The sequence below is a fragment of the Salvelinus alpinus genome, chromosome 10, assembly GCF_045679555.1.
Source record: "Salvelinus alpinus chromosome 10, SLU_Salpinus.1, whole genome shotgun sequence".
Taxonomy (NCBI): Eukaryota; Metazoa; Chordata; class Actinopteri; order Salmoniformes; family Salmonidae; genus Salvelinus; species Salvelinus alpinus.
The window spans coordinates 78996191-79022147 of record NC_092095.1 but is presented as its reverse complement, the minus strand read 5'-3'; the positions used below and the strand labels follow the sequence as shown (position 1 = coordinate 79022147).

Here is a 25957-nt window from a genome sequence, read left to right as displayed (position 1 = left end):
TAGTTCCTGCCAAGGCAGCAGCTACTCTTCCTGGGGTTTATTATGGATCCCCATTAGTTCCTGCCAAGGCAGCAGCTACTCTTCCTGGGGTTTATTATGGATCCCCATTAGTTCCTGCCAAGGCAGCAGCTACTCTTCCTGGGGTTTATAATGGATCCCCATTAGTTCCTGTCAAGGCAGCAGCTACTCTTCCTGGGGTTTATAATGGATCCCCATTAGTTCTGTCAAGGCATTAGCTACTCTTCCTGGGGTTTATTACGGATTCCCATTAGTTCCTGTCAAGGCAGCAGCTACTCTTCCTGGAGTTTATTATGGATCCCCATTAGTTCCTGCCAAGGCAGCAGCCTGTCTTCCTGGGGTTTATAATGGATCCCCATTAGTTCCTGTCAAGGCAGCAGCTACTCTTCCTGGGGTTTATTATGGATCCCCATTAGTTCTGTCAAGGCATTAGCTACTCTTCCTGGGGTTTATAATGGATCCCCATTAGTTCCTGTCAAGGCAGCAGCTACTCTTCCTGGAGTTTATTATGGATCCCCATTAGTTCCTGTCAAGGCAGCAGCTACTCTTCCTGGGGTTTATTATGGATCCCCATTAGTCCTGTCAAGGCAGCAGCTACTCTTCCTGGGGTTTATTATGGATCCCCATTAGTCCTGTCAAGGCAGCAGCTACTCTTCCTGGGGTTTATTATTCGGGATCCCCATTAGTTCCTGCCAAGGCAGCAGCTACTCTTCCTGGGGTTTATTATGGATCCCCATTAGTTCCTGTCAAGGCAGCAGTTACTCTTCCTGGAGTTTATTATGGATCCCCATTAGTTCCTGTCAAGGCAGCAGCTATTCTTCCTGGGGTTTATTATTCGGGATCCCCATTAGTTCCTGTCAAGGCAGCAGCTACTCTTCCTGGGGTTTATTATGGATCCCCATTAGTTCCTGTCAAGGCAGCAGCTACTCTTCCTGGGGTTTATTATTCGGGATCCCCATTAGTTCTGTCAAGGCAACAGCTACTCTTCCTGGAGTTTATTATGGATCCCCATTAGTTCCTGTCAAGGCAGCAGCTACTCTTCCTGGGGTTTGTTATTGATCCCCATTAGTTCCTGCCAAGGCAGCAGCTACTCTTCCTGGGGTTTATTATGGATCCCCATTAGTTCCTACCAAGGCAGCAGCTACTCTTCCTGGAGTTTATTATGGATCCCATATTAGTTCCTGTCAAGGCAGCAGCTACTCTTTCTGGGGTTTATTATTCGGGATCCCCATTAGTCCTGTCAAGGCAGCAGCTACTCTTCCTGGAGTTTATTATGGATCCCCATTAGTTCCTGTCAAGGCAGCAGCTACTCTTCCTGGGGTTTATTATGGATCCCCATTAGTCCTGTCAAGGCAGCAGCTACTCTTCCTGGGGTTTATTATGGATCCCCATTAGTCCTGTCAAGGCAGCAGCTACTCTTCCTGGGGTTTATTATGGAACCCCATTAGTTCCTGCCAAGGCAGCAGCTACTCTTCCTGGGGTTTATTATGGATCCCCATTAGTCCTGTCAAGGCAGCAGCTACTCTTCCTGGGGTTTATTATTCGGGATCCCCATTAGTTCCTGTCAAGGCAGCAGCTACTCTTCCTGGGGTTTATTATGGATCCCCATTAGTCCTGTCAAGGCAGCAGCTACTCTTTCTGGGGTTTATTATTCGGGATCCCCATTAGTCCTGTCAAGGCAGCAGCTACTCTTCCTGGAGTTTATTATGGATCCCCATTAGTTCCTGTCAAGGCAGCAGCTACTCTTCCTGGGGTTTATTATGGATCCCCATTAGTTCCTGTCAAGGCAGCAGCTACTCTTCCTGGGGTTGTTATGGATCCCCATTAGTTCCTACCAAGGCAGCAGCTACTCTTCCTGGGGTTTATTAAGGATCCCCATTAGTTCCTGTCAAGGCAGCAGCTACTCTTCCTGGGGTTTATTATGGATCCTCACTAGCTAATGACAATGCAGCAGCTACTCTTCCTGGGGTTTATTCGGGAACCCCATTAGTTCTGTCAAGGCAGCAGCTACTCTTCCTGGGGTTTATTCGCGAACCCCATTAGTTCTGTCAAGGCAGCATCTACTCTTCCTGGGGTTTATTCGGGAACCCCATTAGTTTTGTCAAGGCAGCAGCTACTCTTCCTGGGTTTTTTTCGGGAACCCCATTAGTTCTGTCAAGGCAGCAGCTACTCTTCCTGGGGTTTATTCGGGAACCCCATTAGTTCTGTCAAGGCAGCAGCTACTCTTCCTGGGGTTTATTCGGGATCCTCATTAGCTAATGCCAAGGCCATCTCTCTTCTCCTCTGAGCCAGGAAGAGATTGACCTGTGTATTGGTGTTATCTCTCCATGTACATTCAAGGGCCAGTCGTGCTGCTTTGTTCTGGGCCAAATGTAAAAAACAATGTCCCTCTTTGTAGCACTTGATCACACGACTGGGAAGTAGTCCAGGTGCGACAAAACTAGCGCCTGTTGTTTTGTTGGTAGCAGACCAGTCCTTTATTATAGACAGACCAGTTCATCAAAGCAGAGCAGATATTTATTATAGACAGACCAGTTCATCACAGCAGACCAGTCCTTTATTATAGACAGACCAGTTCATCAAAGCAGACCAGTCCTTTATTATTGACAGACCAGTTCATCAAAGCAGACCAGTCCTTTATTATTGACAGACCAGTTCATCAAAGCAGAGCAGATCTTTATTATAGACAGACCAGTTCATCAAAGCAGACCAGTCCTTTATTATTGACAGACCAGTTCATCAAAGCAGAGCAGATCTTTATTATAGACAGACCAGTTCATCAAAGCAGACCAGTCCTTTATTATAGACAGACCAGTTCATCAAAGCAGAGCAGATCTTTATTATAGACAGACCAGTTCATCAAAGCAGACCAGTCCTTTATTATAGACAGACCAGTTCATCAAAGCAGACCAGTCCTTTATTATAGACAGACCAGTTCATCAAAGCAGACCAGTCCTTTATTATAGACAGACCAGTTCATCAAAGCAGACCAGTCCTTTATTATAGACAGACCAGTTCATCAAAGCAGACCAGTCCTTTATTATAGACAGACCAGTTCATCAAAGCAGACCAGTCCTTTATTATAGACAGACCAGTTCATCAAAGCAGACCAGTCCTTTATTACAGACAGACCAGTTCATCAAAGCAGACCAGGCTCACAGTTGGACGTCCTTCTAGGTCACAGCGCCTCAGAGCTAACAGTATAACTCAGGTTCATAGACACGTGATTACTGCTGACAATAGCTGTTGGATTGACAGAGGCATTTAGAGGAAGGTAAATGAGGTTCCTTATATTATGACTGACAACACAAACCCCCCAGGGGAAAATGTATATTTGCGGCAGCACTACGACAACTCAATGACAAAATGACACGGATGATCTGTCATTGTCTCCATGTGGACATGTGTGTCCAGCAAGGAGAAAGATTGTCCTCTAGTGAGGAGTAACAAGGAGCATCAAGCTCTCTCTCCTCCCTCTAGCCCCAGTATAGTGTGTATTTATATTGTAGACCTCTCTCTCCTCCCTCTAGCCCCAGTATAGTGTGTATTTATATTGTAGACCTCTCTCTCCTCCCTCTAGCCCCAGTATAGTGTGTATTTATATTGTAGACCTCTCTCTCCTCCCCTCTAGCCCCAGTATAGTGTGTATTTATATTGTAGACCTCTCTCTCCTCCCCTCTAGCCCCAGTATAGTGTGTATTTATATTGTAGACCTCTCTCTCCTCCCCTCTAGCCCCAGTATAGTGTGTATTTATATTGTAGACCTCTCTCTCCTCCCCTCTAGCCCCAGTATAGTGTGTATTTATATTGTAGACCTCTCTCTCCTCCCTCTAGCCCCAGTATAGTGTGTATTTATATTGTAGACCTCTCTCTCCTCCCCTCTAGCCCCAGTATAGTGTGTATTTATATTGTAGACCTCTCTCTCCTCCCTCTAGCCCCAGTATAGTGTGTATTTATATTGTAGACCTCTCTCTCCTCCCTCTAGCCCCAGTATAGTGTGTATTTATATTGTAGACCTCTCTCTCCCCCCTCTAGCCCCAGTATAGTGTGTATTTATATTGTAGACCTCTCTCTCCTCCCTCTAGCCCCAGTATAGTGTGTATTTATATTGTAGACCTCTCTCTCCCCCCTCTAGCCCCAGTATAGTGTGTATTTATATTGTAGACCTCTCTCTCCTCCCTTCTAGCCCCAGTATAGTGTGTATTTATATTGTAGACCTCTCTCTCCCCCCTCTAGCCCCAGTATAGTGTGTATTTATATTGTAGACCTCTCTCTCCTCCCTCTAGCCCCAGTATAGTGTGTATTTATATTGTAGACCTCTCTCTCCTCCCTCTAGCCCCAGTATAGTGTGTATTTATATTGTAGACCTCTCTCTCCCCCCTCTAGCCCCAGTATAGTGTGTATTTATATTGTAGACCTCTCTCTCCTCCCTCTAGCCCCAGTATAGTGTGTATTTATATTGTAGACCTCTCTCCCCCCTCTAGCCCCAGTATAGTGTGTATTTATATTGTAGACCTCTCTCTCCTCCCTCTAGCCCCAGTGTAGTGTGTATTTATATTGTAGACCTCTCTCCTCCCCTCTAGCCCCAGTATAGTGTTTATTTATATTGTAGACCTCTCTCTCCTCCCTCTAGCCCCAGTATAGTGTGTATTTATATTGTAGACCTCTCTCCTCCCCTCTAGCCCCAGTATAGTGTTTATTTATATTGTAGACCTCTCTCTCCTCCCTCTAGCCCCAGTATAGTGTGTATTTATATTGTAGACCTCTCTCCTCCCCTCTAGCCCCAGTATAGTGTGTATTTATATTGTAGACCTCTCTCTCTTCCCTCTAGCCCCAGTATAGTGTGTATTTATATTGTAGACCTCTCTCTCCTCCCTCTAGCTCCAGTATAGTGTGTATTTATATTGTAGACCTCTCTCTCCTCCCTCTAGCCCCAGTATAGTGTGTATTTATATTGTAGACCTCTCTCTCCTCCCTCTAGCCCCAGTATAGTGTGTATTTATATTGTAGACCTCTCTCTCCTCCCCTCTAGCCCCAGTATAGTGTGTATTTATATTGTAGACCTCTCTCTCCTCCCTTCTAGCCCCAGTATAGTGTGTGTTTATATTGTAGACCTCTCTCTCCTCCCTTCTAGCCCCAGTATAGTGTGTGTTTATATTGTAGACCTCTCTCTCCTCCCTCTAGCCCCAGTATAGTGTGTATTTATATTGTAGACCTCTCTCTCCTCCCTCTAGCCCCAGTATAGTGTGTATTTATATTGTAGACCTCTCTCTCCTCCCTCTAGCCCCAGTATAGTGTGCGTTTATATTGTAGACCTCTCTCTCCTCTCTCTAGCTCCAGTATAGTGTGTATTTATATTGTAGACCTCTCTCTCCTCCCTTCTAGCCCCAGTATAGTGTGTGTTTATATTGTAGACCTCTCTCTCCTCCCTCTAGCCCCAGTATAGTGTGTATTTATATTTTAGACCTCTCTCTCCTCCCTCTAGCCCCAGTATAGTGTGTATTTATATTGTAGACCTCTCTCTCCTCCCTCTAGCCCCAGTATAGTGTGTATTTATATTGTAGACCTCTCTCTCCTCCCTCTAGCCCCAGTATAGTGTGTATTTATATTGTAGACCTCTCTCCTCCCTCTAGCCCCAGTATAGTGTGTATTTATATTGTAGACCTCTCTCTCCTCCCTCTAGCCCCAGTATAGTGTGTATTTATATTGTAGATCTCTCTCTCCTCCCTCTAGCCCCAGTATAGTGTGTATTTATATTGTAGACCTCTCTCTCCTCACTCTAGCCCCAGTATAGTGTGTATTTATATTGTAGACCTCTCTCTCCTCCCTCTAGCATCAGTATAGTGTGTATTTATATTGTAGACCTCTCTCTCCTCCCTCTAGCCCCAGTATAGTGTGTATTTATATTGTAGACCTCTCTCTCCTCCCTCTAGCCCCAGTATAGTGTGTATTTATATTGTAGACCTCTCTCTCCTCCCTCTAGCCCCAGTATAGTGTGTATTTATATTGTAGACCTCTCTCTCCCCCCTCTAGCCCCAGTATAGTGTGTATTTATATTGTAGATCTCTCTCTCCTCCCTCTAGCCCCAGTATAGTGTGTATTTATATTGTAGTCCTCTCTCTCCTCCCTCTAGCCCCAGTATAGTGTGTATTTATATTGTAGACCTCTCTCTCCCCCCTCTAGCCCCAGTATAGTGTGTATTTATATTGTAGACCTCTCTCTCCTCCCCTCTAGCCCCAGTATAGTGTGTATTTATATTGTAGACCTCTCTCTCCTCCCTCTAGCCCCAGTATAGTGTGTATTTATATTGTAGACCTCTCTCTCCTCCCTCTAGCCCCAGTATAGTGTGTATTTATATTGTAGACCTCTCTCTCCCCCCTCTAGCCCCAGTATAGTGTGTATTTATATTGTAGACCTCTCTCTCCTCCCTCTAGCCCCAGTATAGTGTGTATTTATATTGTAGACCTCTCTCCTCCCTCTAGCCCCAGTATAGTGTGTATTTATATTGTAGACCTCTCTCTCCTCCCTCTAGCCCCAGTATAGTGTGTATTTATATTGTAGACCTCTCTCTCCTTCCTCTAGCCCCAGTATAGTGTGTATTTATATTGTAGACCTCTCTCTCCTCCCTCTAGCCCCAGTATAGTGTGTATTTATATTGTAGATCTCTCTCTCCTCCCCTCTATCCCCAGTATAGTGTGTATTTATATTGTAGACCTCTCTCTCCTCCCTCTAGCCCCAGTATAGTGTGTATTTATATTGTAGACCTCTCTCTCCTCCCTCTAGCCCCAGTATAGTGTGTATTTATATTGTAGACCTCTCTCTCCTCCCTCTAGCCCCAGTATAGTGTGTATTTATATTGTAGGCCTCTCTCTCCTCCCTCTAGCCCCAGTATAGTGTGTATTTATATTGTAGACCTCTCTCTCCTCCCTCTAGCCCCAGTATAGTGTGTATTTATATTGTAGACCTCTCTCTCCTCCCTCTAGCCCCAGTATAGTGTGTATTTATATTGTAGACCTCTCTCTCCTCCCTCTAGCCCCAGTATAGTGTGTATTTATATTGTAGACCTCTCTCTCCTTCCTCTAGCCCCAGTATAGTGTGTATTTATATTGTAGACCTCTCTCTCCTCCCTCTAGCCCCAGTATAGTGTGTGTTTATATTGTAGACCTCTCTCTCCTCCCCTCTATCCCCAGTATAGTGTGTATTTATATTGTAGACCTCTCTCTCCTCCCTCTAGCCCCAGTATAGTGTGTATTTATATTGTAGACCTCTCTCTCCTCCCTCTAGCCCCAGTATAGTGTGTATTTATATTGTAGACCTCTCTCTCCTCCCTTCTAGCCCCAGTATAGTGTGTATTTATATTGTAGACCTCTCTCTCCTCCCTCTAGCCCCAGTATAGTGTGTATTTATATTGTAGACCTCTCTCTCCTCCCCTCTAGCCCCAGTATAGTGTGTATTTATATTGTAGACCTCTCTCTCCCCCCTCTAGCCCCAGTATAGTGTGTATTTATATTGTAGACCTCTCCTCCCCTCTAGTCCCAGTATAGTGTGTATTTATATTGTAGACCTCTCTCTCCTCCCTCTAGCCCCAGTATAGTGTGTATTTATATTGTAGACCTCTCTCTCCTCCCTCTAGACCCAGTATAGTGTGTATTTATATTGTAGACCTCTCTCTCCTCCCTCTAGCCCCAGTATAGTGTGTGTTTATATTGTAGATCTCTCTCTCCTCCCTCTAGCCCCAGTATAGTGTGTGTTTATATTGTAGACCTCTCTCTCCTCCCTCTAGCCCCAGTATAGTGTGTATTTATATTGTAGACCTCTCTCTCCTCCCTCTAGCCCCAGTATAGTGTGTATTTATATTGTAGACCTCTCTCTCCTCCCTCTAGCCCCAGTATAGTGTGTGTTTATATTGTAGACCTCTCTCTCCTCCCTCTAGCCCCAGTATAGTGTGTATTTATATTGTAGACCTCTCTCTCCTCCCTCTAGCCCCAGTATAGTGTGTGTTTATATTGTAGACCTCTCTCTCCTCCCTCTAGCCCCAGTATAGTGTGTATTTATATTGTAGACCTCTCTCTCCTCCCTCTAGCCCCAGTATAGTGTGTATTTATATTGTAGACCTCTCTCTCCTCCCTCTAGCCCCAGTATAGTGTGTATTTATATTGTAGACCTCTCTCTCCTCCCCTCTAGCCCCAGTATAGTGTGTATTTATATTGTAGACCTCTCTCTCCTCCCTCTAGCCCCAGTATAGTGTGTATTTATATTGTAGACCTCTCTCTCCTCCCCTCTAGCCCCAGTATAGTGTGTATTTATATTGTAGACCTCTCTCTCCTCCCTCTAGCCCCAGTATAGTGTGTATTTATATTGTAGACCTCTCTCTCCCCCCTCTAGCCCCAGTATAGTGTGTATTTATATTGTAGACCTCTCTCTCCCCCCTCTAGCCCCAGTATAGTGTGTATTTATATTGTAGACCTCTCTCTCCCCCCTCTAGCCCCAGTATAGTGTGTATTTATATTGTAGACCTCTCCTCCCCTCTAGTCCCAGTATAGTGTGTATTTATATTGTAGACCTCTCTCTCCTCCCTCTAGCCCCAGTATAGTGTGTATTTATATTGTAGACCTCTCTCTCCTCCCTCTAGCCCCAGTATAGTGTGTATTTATATTGTAGACCTCTCTCTCCTCCCTCTAGCCCCAGTATAGTGTGTATTTATATTGTAGACCTCTCTCTCCTCCCTCTAGCCCCAGTATAGTGTGTATTTATATTGTAGACCTCTCTCTCCTCCCTCTAGCCCCAGTATAGTGTGTATTTATATTGTAGACCTCTCTCTCCTCCCTCTAGCCCCAGTATAGTGTGTATTTATATTGTAGACCTCTCTCTCCTCCCTCTAGCCCCAGTATAGTGTGTATTTATATTGTAGACCTCTCTCTCCTCCCTCTAGCCCCAGTATAGTGTGTATTTATATTGTAGGCCTCTCTCTCCTCCCTCTAGCCCCAGTATAGTGTGTATTTATATTGTAGACCTCTCTCTCCTCCCTCTAGCCCCAGTATAGTGTGTATTTATATTGTAGACCTCTCTCTCCTCCCCTCTAGCCCCAGTATAGTGTGTATTTATATTGTAGACCTCTCTCTCCTCCCCTCTAGCCCCAGTATAGTGTGTATTTATATTGTAGACCTCTCTCTCCTCCCTCTAGACCCAGTATAGTGTGTATTTATATTGTAGACCTCTCTCTCCTCCCTCTAGACCCAGTATAGTGTGTATTTATATTGTAGACCTCTCTCTCCTCCCCTCTAGCCCCAGTATAGTGTGTATTTATATTGTAGACCTCTCTCTCCTCCCTCTAACCCCAGCATAGTGTGTATTTATATTGTAGACCTCTCCTCCCTCTAGCCCCAGTATAGTGTGTATTTATATTGTAGACCTCTCTCTCCTCCCCTCTAGCCCCAGTATAGTGTGTATTTATATTGTAGACCTCTCTCTCCTCCCTCTAGCCCCAGTATAGTGTGTATTTATATTGTAGACCTCTCTCTCCTCCCTCTAGACCCAGTATAGTGTGTATTTATATTGTAGACCTCTCTCTCCTCCCTCTAGACCCAGTATAGTGTGTATTTATATTGTAGACCTCTCTCTCCTCCCTCTAGACCCAGTATAGTGTGTATTTATATTGTAGACCTCTCTCTCCTCCCTCTAGACCCAGTATAGTGTGTATTTATATTGTAGACCTCTCTCTCCTCCCTCTAACCCCAGTATAGTGTGTATTTATATTGTAGACCTCTCTCTCCTCCCCTCTAGCCCCAGTATAGTGTGTATTTATATTGTAGACCTCTCTCTCCTCCCCTCTAGTCCCAGTATAGTGTGTATTTATATTGTAGACCTCTCTCTCCTCCCTCTAGCCCCAGTATAGTGTGTATTTATATTGTAGACCTCTCCTCCCTCTAGCCCCAGTATAGTGTGTATTTATATTGTAGACCTCTCTCTCCTCCCTCTAGCCCCAGTATAGTGTGTATTTATATTGTAGACCTCTCTCTCCTCCCTCTAGCCCCAGTATAGTGTGTATTTATATTGTAGACCTCTCTCTCCTCCCTCTAGCCCCAGTATAGTGTGTATTTATATTGTAGACCTCTCTCTCCTCCCTCTAGCCCCAGTATAGTGTGTATTTATATTGTAGACCTCTCTCTCCCCCCTCTAGCCCCAGTATAGTGTGTATTTATAATGTAGACCTCTCTCTCCTCCCTTTAGCTCCAGTATAGTGTGTATTTATATTGTAGACCTCTCTCTCCTCCCTCTAGCCCCAGTATAGTGTGTATTTATATTGTAGACCTCTCTCTCCTCCCTCTAGCCCCAGTATAGTGTGTATTTATAATGTAGACCTCTCTCTCCTCCCTTTAGCCCCAGTATAGTGTGTATTTATAATGTAGACCTCTCTCTCCTCCCTCTAGCCCCAGTATAGTGTGTATTTATAATGTAGACCTCTCTCTCCTCCCTTTAGCTCCAGTATAGTGTGTATTTATATTGTAGACCTCTCTCTCCTCCCTCTAGCCCCAGCATCTTGACACAATAGCCTTTGATAGGTGACATCAGAGAGACAGGAGGTCAATCGGTGACTGTGTACGTGTGTGTGTGCGTGTGCGTGTGTGTGTATCTGTGTTTGTGTGTTTGTGTATCTGTGTTTGTGTGTGTGTGTGTGTGTGTGTGTATCTTTGTGTGTGTTTGTGTGTGTGCTCATCATTGTGACTGGAGGTCAATGTCAGATTGCCCAGATGATGGAACAGGACACACTGGTTCTAGGCAGACAGCAGCCTTCCAGTCCATACAAAACGTGGTGGTAATCCTCTCTGATTGAGTTGTTCCTTTACCAGTCCGACTGTGGAGTTTTGCCCTATATTCTGTTTTTCCTCTGTCACACCCCTGGCCTTAGTTACCAATGTAACAGTATAACTTTACGTCGTCCCCTCGCCCCGACACGGGCGCGAACCAGCGACCCTCTGCACACATCAACAACTGACACCCACGAAGCGTCGTTACCCATCGCTCCACAAAGAGAATGTATTTTCCACACGCTGCGCCTTGGTCCACTTCTTCCACTCAAGACGATCGTGACATCCTCACTCTGCTACAGAGAGTTTAGTTTCACTTCTGAATTTGTTGACAATATACATGTGCAGTGTCAGTTTCTCACAGCTGGAATCAAATCCTGCAGCAAAAGGAAACATGAAATATAGTTTGGATTATGATACAGTATATGGACATTTTTGAAGTGGTTGATACATTTTTAGTTTAAGGGGCAAATTAAAGTCTGGCATTTTAAAATGGAAATTACAAACTTTAGACGCCTTTTTAAACCTTGAATAGACTACAATTTTTTTTTTTTTTGCAACGACAATGTTGATCAAATTAAGATCCTACATCTGTCCATTAATTTGACGGTCCTGGACATTATAGAGAAGCTTCAGTACCTCTACTTCGTTAAGGCTCAGAGTCTGAGTGTCACGCCCCGACCTCAGAGAGACGTTTTGTTTCTCTATTCGGTGAGGTCAGGGTGTGATGTGGGGTGGGCATTCTATGTTTTGTGTTTCTATGTCTTGGCCGAGTGTGGTTCTCAATCAGGGACAGCTGTCTATCGTTGTCTCTGATTGGGAATCATACTTAGGCAGCCTGTTTTTGCCACCTTAGTTGTGGGTAGTTGTCTTTGTTAGTGGCCTGTATAGCCCTAGTCAGCTTCACGTTTGTTTTTGGTGTTTCTTGTTTTGTTGGCGACATTCTTAATAAAGATAAATGTACACTCATCACGCTGCACCTTGGTCCGGTCCCTGACGACGTTCGTGACACTGAGACTGTGTCCTCAATGCGACCCTGTTCCACATATACTGTTGACAATATGACTCCCTTTAGACCTGGCCTTGTCTAAATCAGGCCTACATCCAATATATATCCTCAATGAGACCCTGTTCCACATATACTGTTGACAATATGACTCCCTTTAGACCTGGCCTTGTCTAAATCAGGCCTACATCCAATATATATCCTCAATGGGACCCTGTTCCACATATACTGTTGGCAATATGATTCCCTTTAGACCTGACCTTGTCTAAATCAGGCCTACATCCAATATATATCCTCTATTGGACCCTATATAGTCCACTACTACCCTGCTACCCTATACTACCCTGGTCTAATGTAGTGCACAAAATGGGGAAAAGGGTGTAGTTTGATGCAGACAATGAGCCCAGATTACATGTGTTCCTCTGATGTGATGTCTCAATCACACCTTGGCTTTGTCACAAATTGCAGTCTATTCCCTACGTAGTGCACTACTGTGGACCAGAGGCCCATAGGATGGATCTAGGGTTGCAGTTTTGGGACACAGATGATGCCTCAATCAGGCCCTTGTTTTGGGTGGAAGCACCTTGACAGCAGGTAGCTATAGCCCGGAGATGAAGTGTGGAAATTGTCCCGTGCCCATGTGGAGATTCTGATTGGCTCTCCCATGTGACTCTCCTCCAATCTACATGGTAATGGAGAGGCTATTACACCGGAGGAATAGAAACGCTCAATTTACATCTGATTAATGGACAAAACTGAGAGGCTCCTTCTGAAGCTCAAATGGCACCCTATTCCCTACGTAGTGCACTACTTTAGACCAGAGCCCTATGGCACCCTATTCCCTATATAGTGCACTACTTTGGACCAGAGCCCTATGACACCCTATTCCCTACGTAGTGCACTACTTTAGACCAGAGCCCTATGACACCCTATTCCCTACGTAGTGCACTACTTTGGACCAGAGCCCTATGACACCCTATTCCCTATATAGTGCACTACTTTAGACCAGAGCCCTATAGAACCCTATTCCCTATATATAGTGCACTACTTTAGACCAGAGCCCTATGGCACCCTATTCCCTATATAGTGCACTACTTAGGACCAGAGGGCGCTATAGTACACTACATAGGGACTAGGGTGTCATTTAGGAAACATCCTAAGGAAACAGGACTTGATGACCGTTTGGTGAGGAAACAGTTGTTATGGTAACAGACTTGTATTTATATAGAAGAAAGACAACACCTACCACTAAGTTGGTCTTATATCTGTGTCGTGACGTAGTACATTTACATAGAAATACAATCTAGCGATTTGTCCTCCCCGTTCAATAGTGGCTTAATGGGTGGACCGGCAGCCATTGCGGGTGTACCCAATAGGAGCGAAACAGGAAATAAAAGCAGGAAGTGTATCCTTCAATCTGTCCTGTGATTTTTTTTGTTTGAGTCAACTCAACTGACATTCCATAACAAATAGATAGATTCCATTTCTCTAATTACATTATTGTCAGGCTACATAGTCCTGTTATGTAGGTTAGCCCACATACCAACGTACTATCCAGTTGTGCCGGCGAAAACAGCTAGTACACACTAACGTCATGTAAGACGGTACCAAATATAAGAATACATGGTATTATCCTTATTTACAAAGATAGTATCTATACATGAAACATCAATATATAGTAATAATCCCACTCCCACATACATCCCTATTCTAATTCCCATCCTTATTCCCATTTACACACACACTTCCACTCCCATTCCCACTCCCATTCCCATTCCCATTCCCACCCCCACTCCCATTCCCATTCCCACTGCCACTCCCATTCCCATTTCCACTACCATTCCCACTCCTACTTCCATCCCCATTCCCATTCCCACTACTACTACCATTCCCACTACTACTACCATTCCCACTCCCATTCCCAATACCACTACCATTCCCACTACCATTCCCATTCCCACTTCCACTACCATGTACACTTCCCACTCCCATTCCCACTCCCACTCCCATTCCCACTCCCACTCCCACTCCCACTCCCACTACCATTCCCATTCCCATTCCCACTCCCACTCCCATTCCCACTCCCACTCCCACTCCCACTCCCACTCCCTACCATTCCCATTCCCATTCCCACTACCACCATTCCCACTCCCACTCCCACTCCCACTACCATTCCCACTCCCATTCCCACTCCCACTCCCACTCCCACTCCCACTCCCACTCCCACTCCCACTCCCACTCCCACTCTGACTCCCACTACCATTCTCACTCCCATCTGACTCCCACTCCCACTCCCACTCCCACTACCATTCTCACTCCCATTCCCACTCCAATTCCCACTCCCATTCCCACTCTCACTTCCACTCCCACTCCCACTACCATTCTCACTTCCATTCCCATTCCCAGTCTGCTATTCCAAGCTCCAGTCTGCCACTTACTTCACACACTCCTCAGCTCGCTCCTGTCTTTCTCTCTCTCCAATCTCATTTTAGGAAATTAATCTTCCTGTCACCCTGGCACCATCTCTAATCGCCCCGTCCCCTCTCCTCCTCCTTCCCCTCATACTATTCCTCATGTCACCATGATAATGTGTCGCTCTGCCAGGCTCCTCACGAGCTCATTATCTAGAGTTATTGGGACGGACTCCTACCCTACACGGAGTGGAGGAGAGGGGAGAGTGGAGGAAAAGGAGAGACAGGAGGGAAGGGGAGTGAGGAGAGAGGAGGGGAAGGGGGAGAGGAGAACAGAGGAGAGGAGAGGAGGGGAGATGAGTGACTCCCATTGTGACTCCCGTCATCTTATTTCAGTCCTTTCTATGGCCCCATAACAATCTGGACATGGAAAATGATTTTGGATGGTTTAAAGGGTCTGGAATCACAATGTTTAATGCCAGGGCTCCCAGGGCTTTGATGGAGCAAGGCGACATGTTGTTATTAAGACACAAAAGACTGGCACAACGACATCAATTCACGCTGTCCTCGGCATGAATGACCATGAAGGGTTCCACAGCTGCTTCTGCATTATTTCCTTCAATTCTTCCAAGCTGATGTCTCACAGACAAGGGCTTCCAATTGTTGTATCCTTCATGATAAAAGACAGTAATCAAATTTGGTTGAGAAGCTAGAGGAGGCTAGAGAAGAAGAGGAGTGAGAAAAGAAGAGGAGGCTAGAGAAGAAGAGGAGGCTAGAGAAGAAGAGGAGTGAGAGAAGAATGGAGCAAAGAGGAGGGAGAGAAGAAGAGGAGGGAGAGAAGAAGAGGAGGGAGAGAAGAAGAGGAGGCTAGAGAAGAAGGGAGCAAAGAGGAGGGAGAGAAGAAGAGGAGGGAGAGAAGAAGAGGAGGGAGAGAGAGAAGAGGAGGAGTAGAGAAGAAGGGAGCAAAGAGGAGAGAGAGAAGAAGAGCAGAGAGAGAAGAAGAAGAGGGAGAGAAGAAGAGGAGAGAGAGGGATGGAAGATGACTTGAAAATGCAAGGAGGAGGTATTATTTTGTATGGAATTACATTAATGTTTATTATTGGTAGTCCTATGAGGTTTGATGGAAAGAGCAGCATGGCTGGCAGGCTTTGTAAATGTACTGTTATTTGTTATAACTAGTGGTGATATGTGGTTCCGAAGGGTGACTGATGATAGCATACAGTATTAAACGGGTTAAATGAGAACTCAAACAGCTAAGCTGAGTGTTGTCAAGGTGGTGGACATTTGAAGGAAAAAGGTCCACTGGTTGTCATGTGACAGTTACTTGGTACTATAGGAACTTGGAAGCACAGTGTCATTTGTAAAAAATAAAAATAAAAACGAGAAGAGTAGTGGCCCAAGGCATCTGCCCTGAGGGACACCGTACTGTACGTATCTGATGTTAGAGAAGCTTCCATTGACGAACATTCTCTGGGTTCTTTGGATAAATATCTCAATGGTGATGTAAAGCCACAGCAAGTGAGTTTCTTCAGTAACAATGTATGATCAATAACATCAATACGGAAATCTAACAATACAGCTCCCACTATCATCTTATTATCCATTTCTTTTAACCAATCATCATTCATCTAAGTCAGTGCAGTACAAGGTGAGAGCCCTTCTCTATATGCATACTGAAAGTCAGTAGTTCATTTTTTAATCCAGCCGATTTGTCAGATTTCAAAAAAGCTTTACGGTGAAAGCATACAAAGGCGATTATCTGAGGACAGCGCCCCACGTACAAAAGCATTAAAAACATTTTCCGAACCAGCAGAGGCATCATGAAAGTCAGAAATAGCGATAAAATAAATCACTTACCTTTGAAGATCTTCCTCTGTTTGCAATCACAAGGGTCCCAGCTACATAACAAATGGTAATTTTGTTCGATAAAGTCCTTCTTTATGTCCCAAAATAGTTAGTTTAGTTGGCACGCTTGATTCAGTAATCCACCTGTTCCCCTCGTTCAACATGCAGACAAAGGAATCCCAAAAGTTACCAATAAACTTCGTCCAAACAAGTCAAACAACGTTTCTAATCAATCGTCAGACACCCTAATATGTAAATAAATGATACAATTTAAGACAGAGAACAGTGTGTTCAATACCGGAGATAAATAACGAGGTGGGCGCCCTCATCCATGAGCACAACAACACTACAGTCAAAATGAGAGCCACCTAGAAAAACTACAAGTTCTAGCTCATTTTCCAAAACACAAGCCTGAAACCCTTTCTAAGTACTGTTGACATCTAGTGGAAGCCCTAGGAACTGCAATCTGGGAGGTATTCCTTTGAATCTCCCATAAACAAGGATTTGAATGGGCTGTGACCTAAAAAAAAAAAATCTGATTGGATTCTCCTCGGGTTTTCACCTGCCATATCAGTTCTGTTATACTCACATACATTATTTTAACAGTTATAGAAACTCCAGAGTGTTTTCTATCCAATATTCATATCCTAGCTTCTGGGCCTGAGCAACAGGCAGTTTACTTTGGGCACCTCAGTCATCAGAACTTCCGAATACTGCCCCCTATCCCAAAGATGTTTTAAACACCATCGTTGTCTCATCTGATATATTCACACAGACCCAGACATGTACATGTAAAACAACACAACCACACGTGTTTTTAAACAATCTGTGTAGTGGTTGATTGGGCTGTAGTGGTTCATTGGGCTGTAGTTCAGTGGACATGGATGGCTGTCATTGGATCACCTGTCTGGACTGAGGGATGGATGATGTGTCTGGACTGAGGGATGGATGATGTGTCTGGACTGAGGAATGGATGATGTGTCTGGACTGAGGGACGGATGATGTGTCTGGACTGAGGAATGGATGATGTGTCTGGACTGAGGAATGGATGATGTGTCTGGACTGAGGAATGGATGATGTGTCTGGACTGAGGGACGGATGATGTGTCTGGACTGAGGAATGGATGATGTGTCTGGACTGAGGAATGGATGATGTGTCTGGACTGAGGGATGGATGATCTGTCTGGACTGAGGGACGGATGATGTGTCTGGACTGAGGAATGGATGATGTGTCTGGACTGAGGAATGGATGATGTGTCTGGACTGAGGGATGGATGATCTGTCTGGACTGAGGGATGGATGATGTGTCTGGACTGAGGAATGGATGATGTGTCTGGACTGAGGGACGGATGATGTGTCTGGACTGAGGAATGGATGATGTGTCTGGACTGAGGGATGGATGTTCTGTCTGGACTGAGGGATGGATGATGTGTCTGGACTGAGGAATGGATGATGTGTCTGGACTGAGGAATGGATGATGTGTCTGGACCGAGAGATGGATGATGTGTCTGGACTGAGGAATGGATGATGTGTCTGGACTGAGGAATGGATGATCTGTCTGGACTGAGGAATGGATGATGTGTCTGGAATGAGGGATGGATGATGTGTCTGGACTGAGGGATGGATGATCTGTCTGGACTGCGGAATGGATGATGTGTCTGGACTGAGGAATGGATGTTCTGTCTGGACTGAGGGATGGATGATGTGTCTGGACTGAGGAATGGATGATGTGTCTGGACTGAGGAATGGATGATGTGTCTGGACTGAGGAATGGATGATGTGTCTGTGCTGAGGGATGGATGATGTGTCTGGACTGAGGGATGGATGATGTGTCTGGACTGAGGAATGGATGATGTGTCTGTGCTGAGGGATGGATGATGTGTCTGGACTGAGGGATGGATGATGTGTCTGGACTGAGGGATGGATGATCTGTCTGGACTGCGGGATGGATTATGTGTCTGTGCTGAGGGATGGATGATGTGTCTGGACTGAGGGATGGATGATCTGTCTGGACTGCGGGATGGATGATGTGTCTGGACTGAGGAATGGATGATCTGTCTGGACTGAGGGTTGGATGATCTGTCTGGACTGCGGGATGGATCACATGTCTGGGCTGAGGGATGGATCACATGTCTGGGCTGAGGGACGGATGGTGTGTCTGTGCTGAGGGTTGGGGCTCCATGGACCATCAAAGGGGTCGTCTATTAGGAGGATTATATGTGTGAGGTAGCAGAGGTAGAAATCCAAGGAAACTGCTGAACATTACAACGTAATGTATAGTGCAGTAGAGAGGAGGGAAGCAGTGTTAGGTACTGGAGCGAAGGTCTGGAAAATTGTCTAGTGAGTTTTTAGGCTGTAGTTCCTGAAATAAATGATGGAGCTACCCCTTATACAGCATATTGACAATGAAGTTGAATGAGGTTTGAATGCCAAGAAACTGTGTATCTTTGGTAGGCAATAAGTGTCATGGATCCTTCCGGAAACTGTGACATTGCGCACACCTGGTCCCCATTCCCACTGATTGTATTTGTATAAATGTGCCCTTTGGTTCAGACTTGGGCTGCCGATTAGTGTTTACGATGTCCGTTGGTCGTGTGAGTACATTTGCCTTGTTGTTTTGGGCTTTCGTGCCACTTGTGGATTGCGCAGATGATTACGGGTCTGGTCCCGTGTGATAATCATCGTGCGGGTTTGTGTTATTTACTCGATGTACTGCTCGCTCTTTTGTTTGGGTTTCAACCCTGTGTTTTTGTGTTTACGTGCTTGTTTGGTCTTCGTCCCCGTTCCTTTTCACGGCACGCTGTAATTTGGGTAATAAAACCCCCCCCTATTACGCATTCCTACGCCTGTCTCCCGAATTATTCATACCAACGTTGAAGGGATTTGCCCAACCCTCAGTAAATATTGCCTGAGTCCCGAATGGCACCCTATTCCCTATATAGTGCACTACTTTAGACCAGGGGCCCTATAGAACCCTATTCCCTACATAGTGCACTACTTTTGACCAGAGCCCTATAGAACCCTATTCCCTATATAGTGCACTACTTTTCACCAGAACTCTATAGAACCCTATTCCCTACATAGTGCACTACTTTAGATCAGAGCCCTATAGAACCCTATTCCCTATATATAGTGCCCTACTTTAGACCAGAGCCCTATAGAACCCTATTCCCTATGTAGTGCACTACTTTTGACCAAAGCGCACTATAATAAGGAATAGGGAACCATTTGAGACAGAGGCTACATTTACCATCTTTATAAGGGTAACGGCGATATCAGGATGCTGTCGATTCTAGTTTGTATCTCCACTATGTTCCTTATTCTGTCCAACCAAAGTTAGTGGAATCGTTTAGTCTTTCTCTGTCCCAACAAGATCATTTATTCATTTTTTGTCCTCCTGCCAAGTCGTGTGGCATCTGTCTCAAGGATTATTCTGAACTAAGTGAAGACAATACCTTCTGTACTGATGCCAGACATGGCATTTAGAAAACCTCTTCCATTTATGGCTGAAATGGCTTGTTTGTTTTTAACATGACATGTATATTTCAGGTCTTTATTTTGGCATCCAAAAGAACCATAATTTCTATTGGCAGAATTTCTAATTATCTTTAACATTTTTAGTATTCCAAAGGGAATGGTATATTCTCTGTTCTACTGTTTTTTGTTGGTAGTGTCTGTTGTGGGTCGAGTTTCAGTGAAGAAGCAGTTGATTATCTGTCCGTCTCACATATGACTGTTGTGGGTCGAGTTTCAGTGAAGAAGCAGTTGATTATCTGTCCGTCTCACATATGACTGTTGTGGTCGAGTTTCAGTGAAGAAGCAGTTGATTATCTGTCCGTCTCACATATGGCTGTTGTGGGTCGAGTTTCAGTGAAGAAGCAGTTGATTATCTGTCCGTGTCACATATGGCTGTTGTGGTCGAGTTTCAGTGAAGAAGCAGTTGATTATCTGTCCGTGTCACATATTTCTCGCCTGTTGAGCAAAGCCCTGCGTTGTTACCTCCTTTCCCTTTGTTCCACTTGTCGTTTCTCCCACCTTCTCAACATGAAACTGAAGCTAAACTGACTAAGGAACAGTTCACAACCTTTTTTAAAATATTGACTTTATAACAAGTCTTTGCTAGTTAATTAATAAGCAATGTGCCTGGTCTTCAGAAGCTGCTCTTTGTTTTTTTGAGGAACATAAATGAACACTTGGCTCACAAGGCCTTCGGCATGAATTATATATGAGGTTGGCAACAACTACCTCTGATGGAGTCGTGCCGCGTTTTACACAATTAGGGTTTATGTGGGAGCTAAAAATGTAGATTTGATCCAAAAGTGTTTTTATGAGTTGAGTGGATCAGAAAACGTTTAAGATTTCAAGAGGGTGTCTCCCACCCTGAAGGACAGTAATCATGTCTCCCACCCTGAAGGACAGTAATCATGTCTCCCACCCTGAAGGACAGTAATCATGTCTCCCACCCTGAAGGACAGTAATCATGTCTCCCACCCTGAAGGACAGTAATCATGTCTCCCACCCTGAAGGACAGTAATCATGTCTCCCACCCTGAAGGACAGTAATCATGTCTCCCACCCTGAAGGACAGTAATCATGTGACAGATGGAGATGGTTGTAGTAGTTCCACAATGACACAACATGTTTTATTTAACTTTGTTTACAATACTAAAATATAGATGTTCTATTAATTATGTCTTTAGTTACGGTCACTGTATAGCACCTGTATAGCAATAACAATATTACCTTGTTATATCTCTGTAGTACTATCAGTAGTATCTTGTTATATCGCTGTAGTACTAACAGTAGTATCTTGTTATACCTATGTAGTACAATCAGTATTATCTTTTTATGTGTCTGTAGTACTATCAGTAGTATCTTGTTATATCGCTGTAGTACTAACAGTAGTATCTTGTTATACCTATGTAGTACAATCAGTATTATCTTTTTATGTGTCTGTAGTACTAACAGTAGTATATATCAGTATTATCTTGTTATATCGCTGTAGTACTAACAGTATTATCTTGTTATATCTCTGTAGTACTATCAGTATTATCTTGTTATATCTCTGTAGTACTAACAGTAGTATCTTGTTATATCTCTGTAGTACTATCAGTTGTATATTGTTATATCTATGTAGTACTAACAGTAGTATATTGTTATATATCTGTAGTACTATCAGTAGTATCTTGTTATATATCTGTAGTACTATCAGTAGTATCTTGTTATGTATATGTAGTACTAACAGTAGTATATTGTTATATATCTGTAGTACTATCAGTAGTATCTTGTTATGTATATGTAGTACTATCAGTAGTATCTTGTTATATCTCTGTAGTACTATCAGTATTATCTTGTTATATCTCTGTAGTACTAACAGTATAACCTTGTTATATCTCTGTAGTACTATCAGTAGTATCTTGTTATGTATATGTAGTACTATCAGTAGTATCTTGTTATGTCTCTGTAGTACTATCAGTAGTATCTTGTTATGTCTCTGTAGTACTATCAGTATAACCTTGTTATATCTCTGTAGTACTATCAGTAGTATCTTGTTATGTATATGTAGTACTATCAGTAGTATCTTGTTATATCTCTGTAGTACTAACAGTATAACCTTGTTATATCTCTGTAGTACTATCAGTATTACATTGTTATGTCTCTGTAGTACTAACAGTAGTATCTTGTTATATCTCTGTAGTAGTATTGTTCTGGTTCTGGACCCAGAGGACCTAGTGGAAGCTACAGAGATGTGACATTAACGTGGAGTGTCCTGTTCTTCTTCTCTCTCTGTCTCTCTAGATGGCCCCCTGGGACCCAGAGGCCCAGTGGAAGCTACAGAGATGTGACACTAACATGGAGTGTCCTGTTCTTCTTCTTCTCTCTCTGTCTCTCTAGATAGCCCCCTGGGACCCAGAGGACCTAGTGGAAGCTACAGAGATGTGACACTAACATGGAGTGTCCTGTTCTTCTTCTTCTCTCTCTGTCTCTTTAGATGGCCCCCTGGGACCCAGAGGCCTAGTGGAAGCTACAGAGATGTGACACTAACATGGAGTGTCCTGTTCTTCTTCTCTCTCTGTCTCTCTAGATGGCCCCCTGGGACCCAGAGGCCTAGTGGAAGCTACAGAGATGTGACACTAACATGGAGTGTCCTGTTCTTCTTCTCTCTCTGTCTCTCTAGATGGCCCCCTGGGACCCAGAGGCCTAGTGGAAGCTACAGAGATGTGACACTAACATGGAGTGTCCTGTTCTTCTTCCTCTCTCTCTGTCTCTCTAGATGGCCCCCTGGGACCCAGAGGCCTAGTGGAAGCTACAGAGATGTGACACTAACATGGAGTGTCCTGTTCTTCTTCTCTCTCTGTCTCTCTAGATGGCCCCCTGGGACCCAGAGGCCCAGTGGAAGCTACAGAGATGTGACACTAACATGGAGTGTCCTGTTCTTCTTCTCTCTCTGTCTCTCTAGATGGCCCCCTGGGACCCAGAGGCCTAGTGGAAGCTACAGAGATGTGTACCCAGGAGTGTTTGGTGCTTGGCCACTCTGACAACTGCTGGATGCCCCCGACCCTCGGCTCCTACAGCCAGCCCAAGTCTCCAGTTTCCAACTTCGCCACCCAGAAAGAGTGGGCCAAAGAGAAACTGCTCAACGGCCATACTACTTTGACCCGGACCTGGAAGACCGATAGTGGGCGGGACCAGTTTTGTGACAAGAAGCAATTTGGCAGCGGGGAGGGACACTTCAGCAGCAGTGACCACATGGCTGACATCCCATTGGCTAGTTTGAAATCTTACCAGCCAACCACTGGTCCAGACTCTCCGAATGAACACCAGCTTTAAAAGGAGCTCTGATTGGAGGCAGCCAATTTAAACAGGGCTGCGATTGGATAATCTGAACAGGACAGATGACGCAAGTTTCAAGAGTTGTTTTTCTTTTTTTCTTGTTAGTACTATTTGATTTAAGTCAATGCTTGTGCTATGTGATAGTTACATGTACTACGTAGGTCACTAGACTAGTACTGATGCAGTGTACTCTACAATTCAACTTTTGGCGATGGATGGATGGACGGATGGATGGATGGACGGATGGATGGATGACGCAAGAGAAAGTCTCTTGGGATTCCCTTTTGATGGACAAACCCCCGCCCCATAAATTAAACATTTCCTTATCCCTCTGATGGCAGGAATAAAGGGGGTCGAATCCACCTGGGAAAAATGGAAGAATACGATCCAGGCCAACTGGAAAAATGGAAGAATACCTGAACAGGAATTCATATACTCAACAGAAGAAAAAAAATGATCAACAATATTATGGCTGACCAATATATTCCAATATTGTGACGTGGTTGTTATTGAGTTGTTTGAGACTATATTAATCTACACAATCAAAGAAAAACGGAGTTACAGGATACGTCCAAAATGGTACCCTATTACCTATTTAGTGCACTACTTTTAACCAGGGTCCTAGGGCGTTGGTCAAAGTTGTGCACTACATAGGGGAATAGGGTGCAATTTGGGACGTAAAAACCCACCCCACAATTCCAGTATAGGAAGGCTTGCGTCGTTCTGATGGATAACACTGTTAGTGGACACTTGTCTAGTCTGTCAATAGTCTATGTGTTTTGTAAATAGGACATGTGATACTAACCCAGTTGATGTAATACTGCCATGGATCTAGAACGGCGATCGTGGCGGCCCATTATGACATCACATGGATCTGGAAAGACGATCGTGGCGGCCCATTATGACATCACAGGGATCTAGAACGTCGATCGTGGCGGCCCATTATGACATCACAGGGATCTGGAACGGCGATCGTGGCGGCCCATTATGACATCACATGGATCTGGAACGGCGATCGTGGCGGCCCATTATGACATCACATGGATCTGGAACGGCGATCGTGGCTGCCCATTATGACATCACATGGATCTGGAACGGCGATCGTGGCTGCCCATTATGACATCACATGGATCTGGAACGGATCGTGGCGGCCCATTATGACATCACAGGGATCTAGAACGTTGATCGTGGCTGTCCCTTATGACATCACAATATGGTTTCCAATGGCATCCTATCACCTATACAGTGTTACTTCTGACCAGGAAGTGTACTATATAGGGAGCAGTGTACCATTTAGGGTGTGTCCTATACATTTTGGGTTTCAATCTTTTTGTTAAAAGAAAGGGGGGGGGGGCATATTGAAAATGTAAAAGAAAAATTCACATACTCATATTACGGTGCTGTTCTGTTGGGGATATTATGGAAAACACATATTCAACCGTTACAAAATGATGCACAATGTTGACCCAAAGTCCGATTTCCTTTCATTCAACTACTATGGCAAACATATTTTTTCAAAATAAATTTTGTATCATTGACGTATATAACGCTTGATTTTTACATTACGGGAAACAAAAAAGCTTGTAATCTTTTCCGCATAAAAAAAAATAAAATCATAAAAAATATTTTAAAAACTAATGTTACTATTCAACAGCAATATATTTGTAAATGGCTATGTGTTTTATCTACCTTTGACTCATTATTGTACAACATTTGATTGAAATTGTGATTAGTTGAGTACAATTGAATAGTAGTACTACAACCTAAATACATTATCGTTGTCCATATACGACCACTTTGTGTACTGTGCCTTCATAACGTTATACCAAGCATTGTACTTATTTATTATTTAAATGACTAGAAAATATGCATTGATGTCTGAGGGCGGGCGGGGCAGTGTACGTTGTTTGCAGTATCGTTTGTGTTGTTGTAATCTCCCACACGGATGTGGCAGTTTCACCATTAAAAGGATTCCAGCTGTAAATTCCTTACGAATGAATGTTTTGGCGATGTATGAAAAAAATATACGATATAATCTTAAACCAATGAAAAAAAAATATATATACATGTATATATAAGACAACAAAATGTCACTGTTAAACACAATAATATCTGTATCACACAAGACAGGCATGTGCATAAGATAATTCAAACACAACAACGACGTCATCGTTTTCCATTGTTTTCTCCCTCCAGTCAAGAGGTCAAGGTTCAACAGCACGGCAGGAGATTGACTCAAAACGGAATAGCATGCTAAAACAAATAGATTTATAGCTTTAAAACAAATATATTTTGTATCATCATTTTCATTCTGTTTGAAAAGAAAGAGAGAGAGAGAGAGAAATATAGTGAATTTGTATATTAAGGATGAAGACATTTAATTTTGTATAGCATCTCCATGTTTTCTGTCACAATATAACAACGTGTATCGGGTTGGGTGGAGTGGCTTGCTTAGCACAGTATGTTTGTTGTCAGTGAGTTGTGTGGGGGTGGGGGCGGGGGGTGTTTGGCATCATAGATATTGAACCAGTTAACCCGTGTTACTCTACAGGTATACAGCTACTGCAATAAATGTTTTCAATATGTGCACATTGACTACTTATTGATTCTGTAAGATATATTGATCACTTCGTGGGGAAACTAGACGGTCCAGTGTGTTCACGATGTACATGTTTTGTCGTGTGTTTGCTGTTTTATCACATCTCATACAGGTATATAGTTTAGTACAGTAGTTTAGTATAGTAGTATACAATTAGTATATTACAGTATAGTTTTACTATGACTGCTGCATCACATGGCCAGACTAACCAAGTCTCAGGCCCTGGGAAAGAACATTTTAAAAGCCTCCTCTTCCTCTTCGGCGTCGAAGATCTTATTTTTTTCTTCAGTTTTCAAGATAATTTCCTGCATTTCTGCACATCTTCACATGAGGCAGATATTTGTTTTTGCAGTTTTAAAGCTTAAATTACAGTATGTTTATGTTCAAACTAATACTTTTAGGGAATACAATAAGTAATGAGTTGAAAACTGCATAATT

General features: G+C 43.8%; 1 protein-coding gene across 4 annotated transcripts in view; it reads left to right on the top strand.

Annotated features, from left to right (window-relative positions):
• Nucleotides 1–25509, top strand: part of LOC139532829 (protocadherin-9) — a 527131-nt gene extending 501622 nt beyond the window's left edge. For 2 of the 4 annotated variants that reach the window (XM_071330933.1, XM_071330932.1), the window contains exon 5: nucleotides 22547–25509. In XM_071330933.1, coding sequence (XP_071187034.1) covers nucleotides 22547–22917 — 371 coding nt within the window. In that variant the 3' untranslated portion in view covers nucleotides 22918–25509. Of the gene's footprint in view, nucleotides 1–22078; nucleotides 22521–22546 lie in introns of those variants that run through there. The other 2 variants (XM_071330935.1, XM_071330934.1) reach the window with 1 other exon arrangement.
• The last annotated feature ends 448 nt before the right edge of the window (nucleotides 25510–25957 follow it).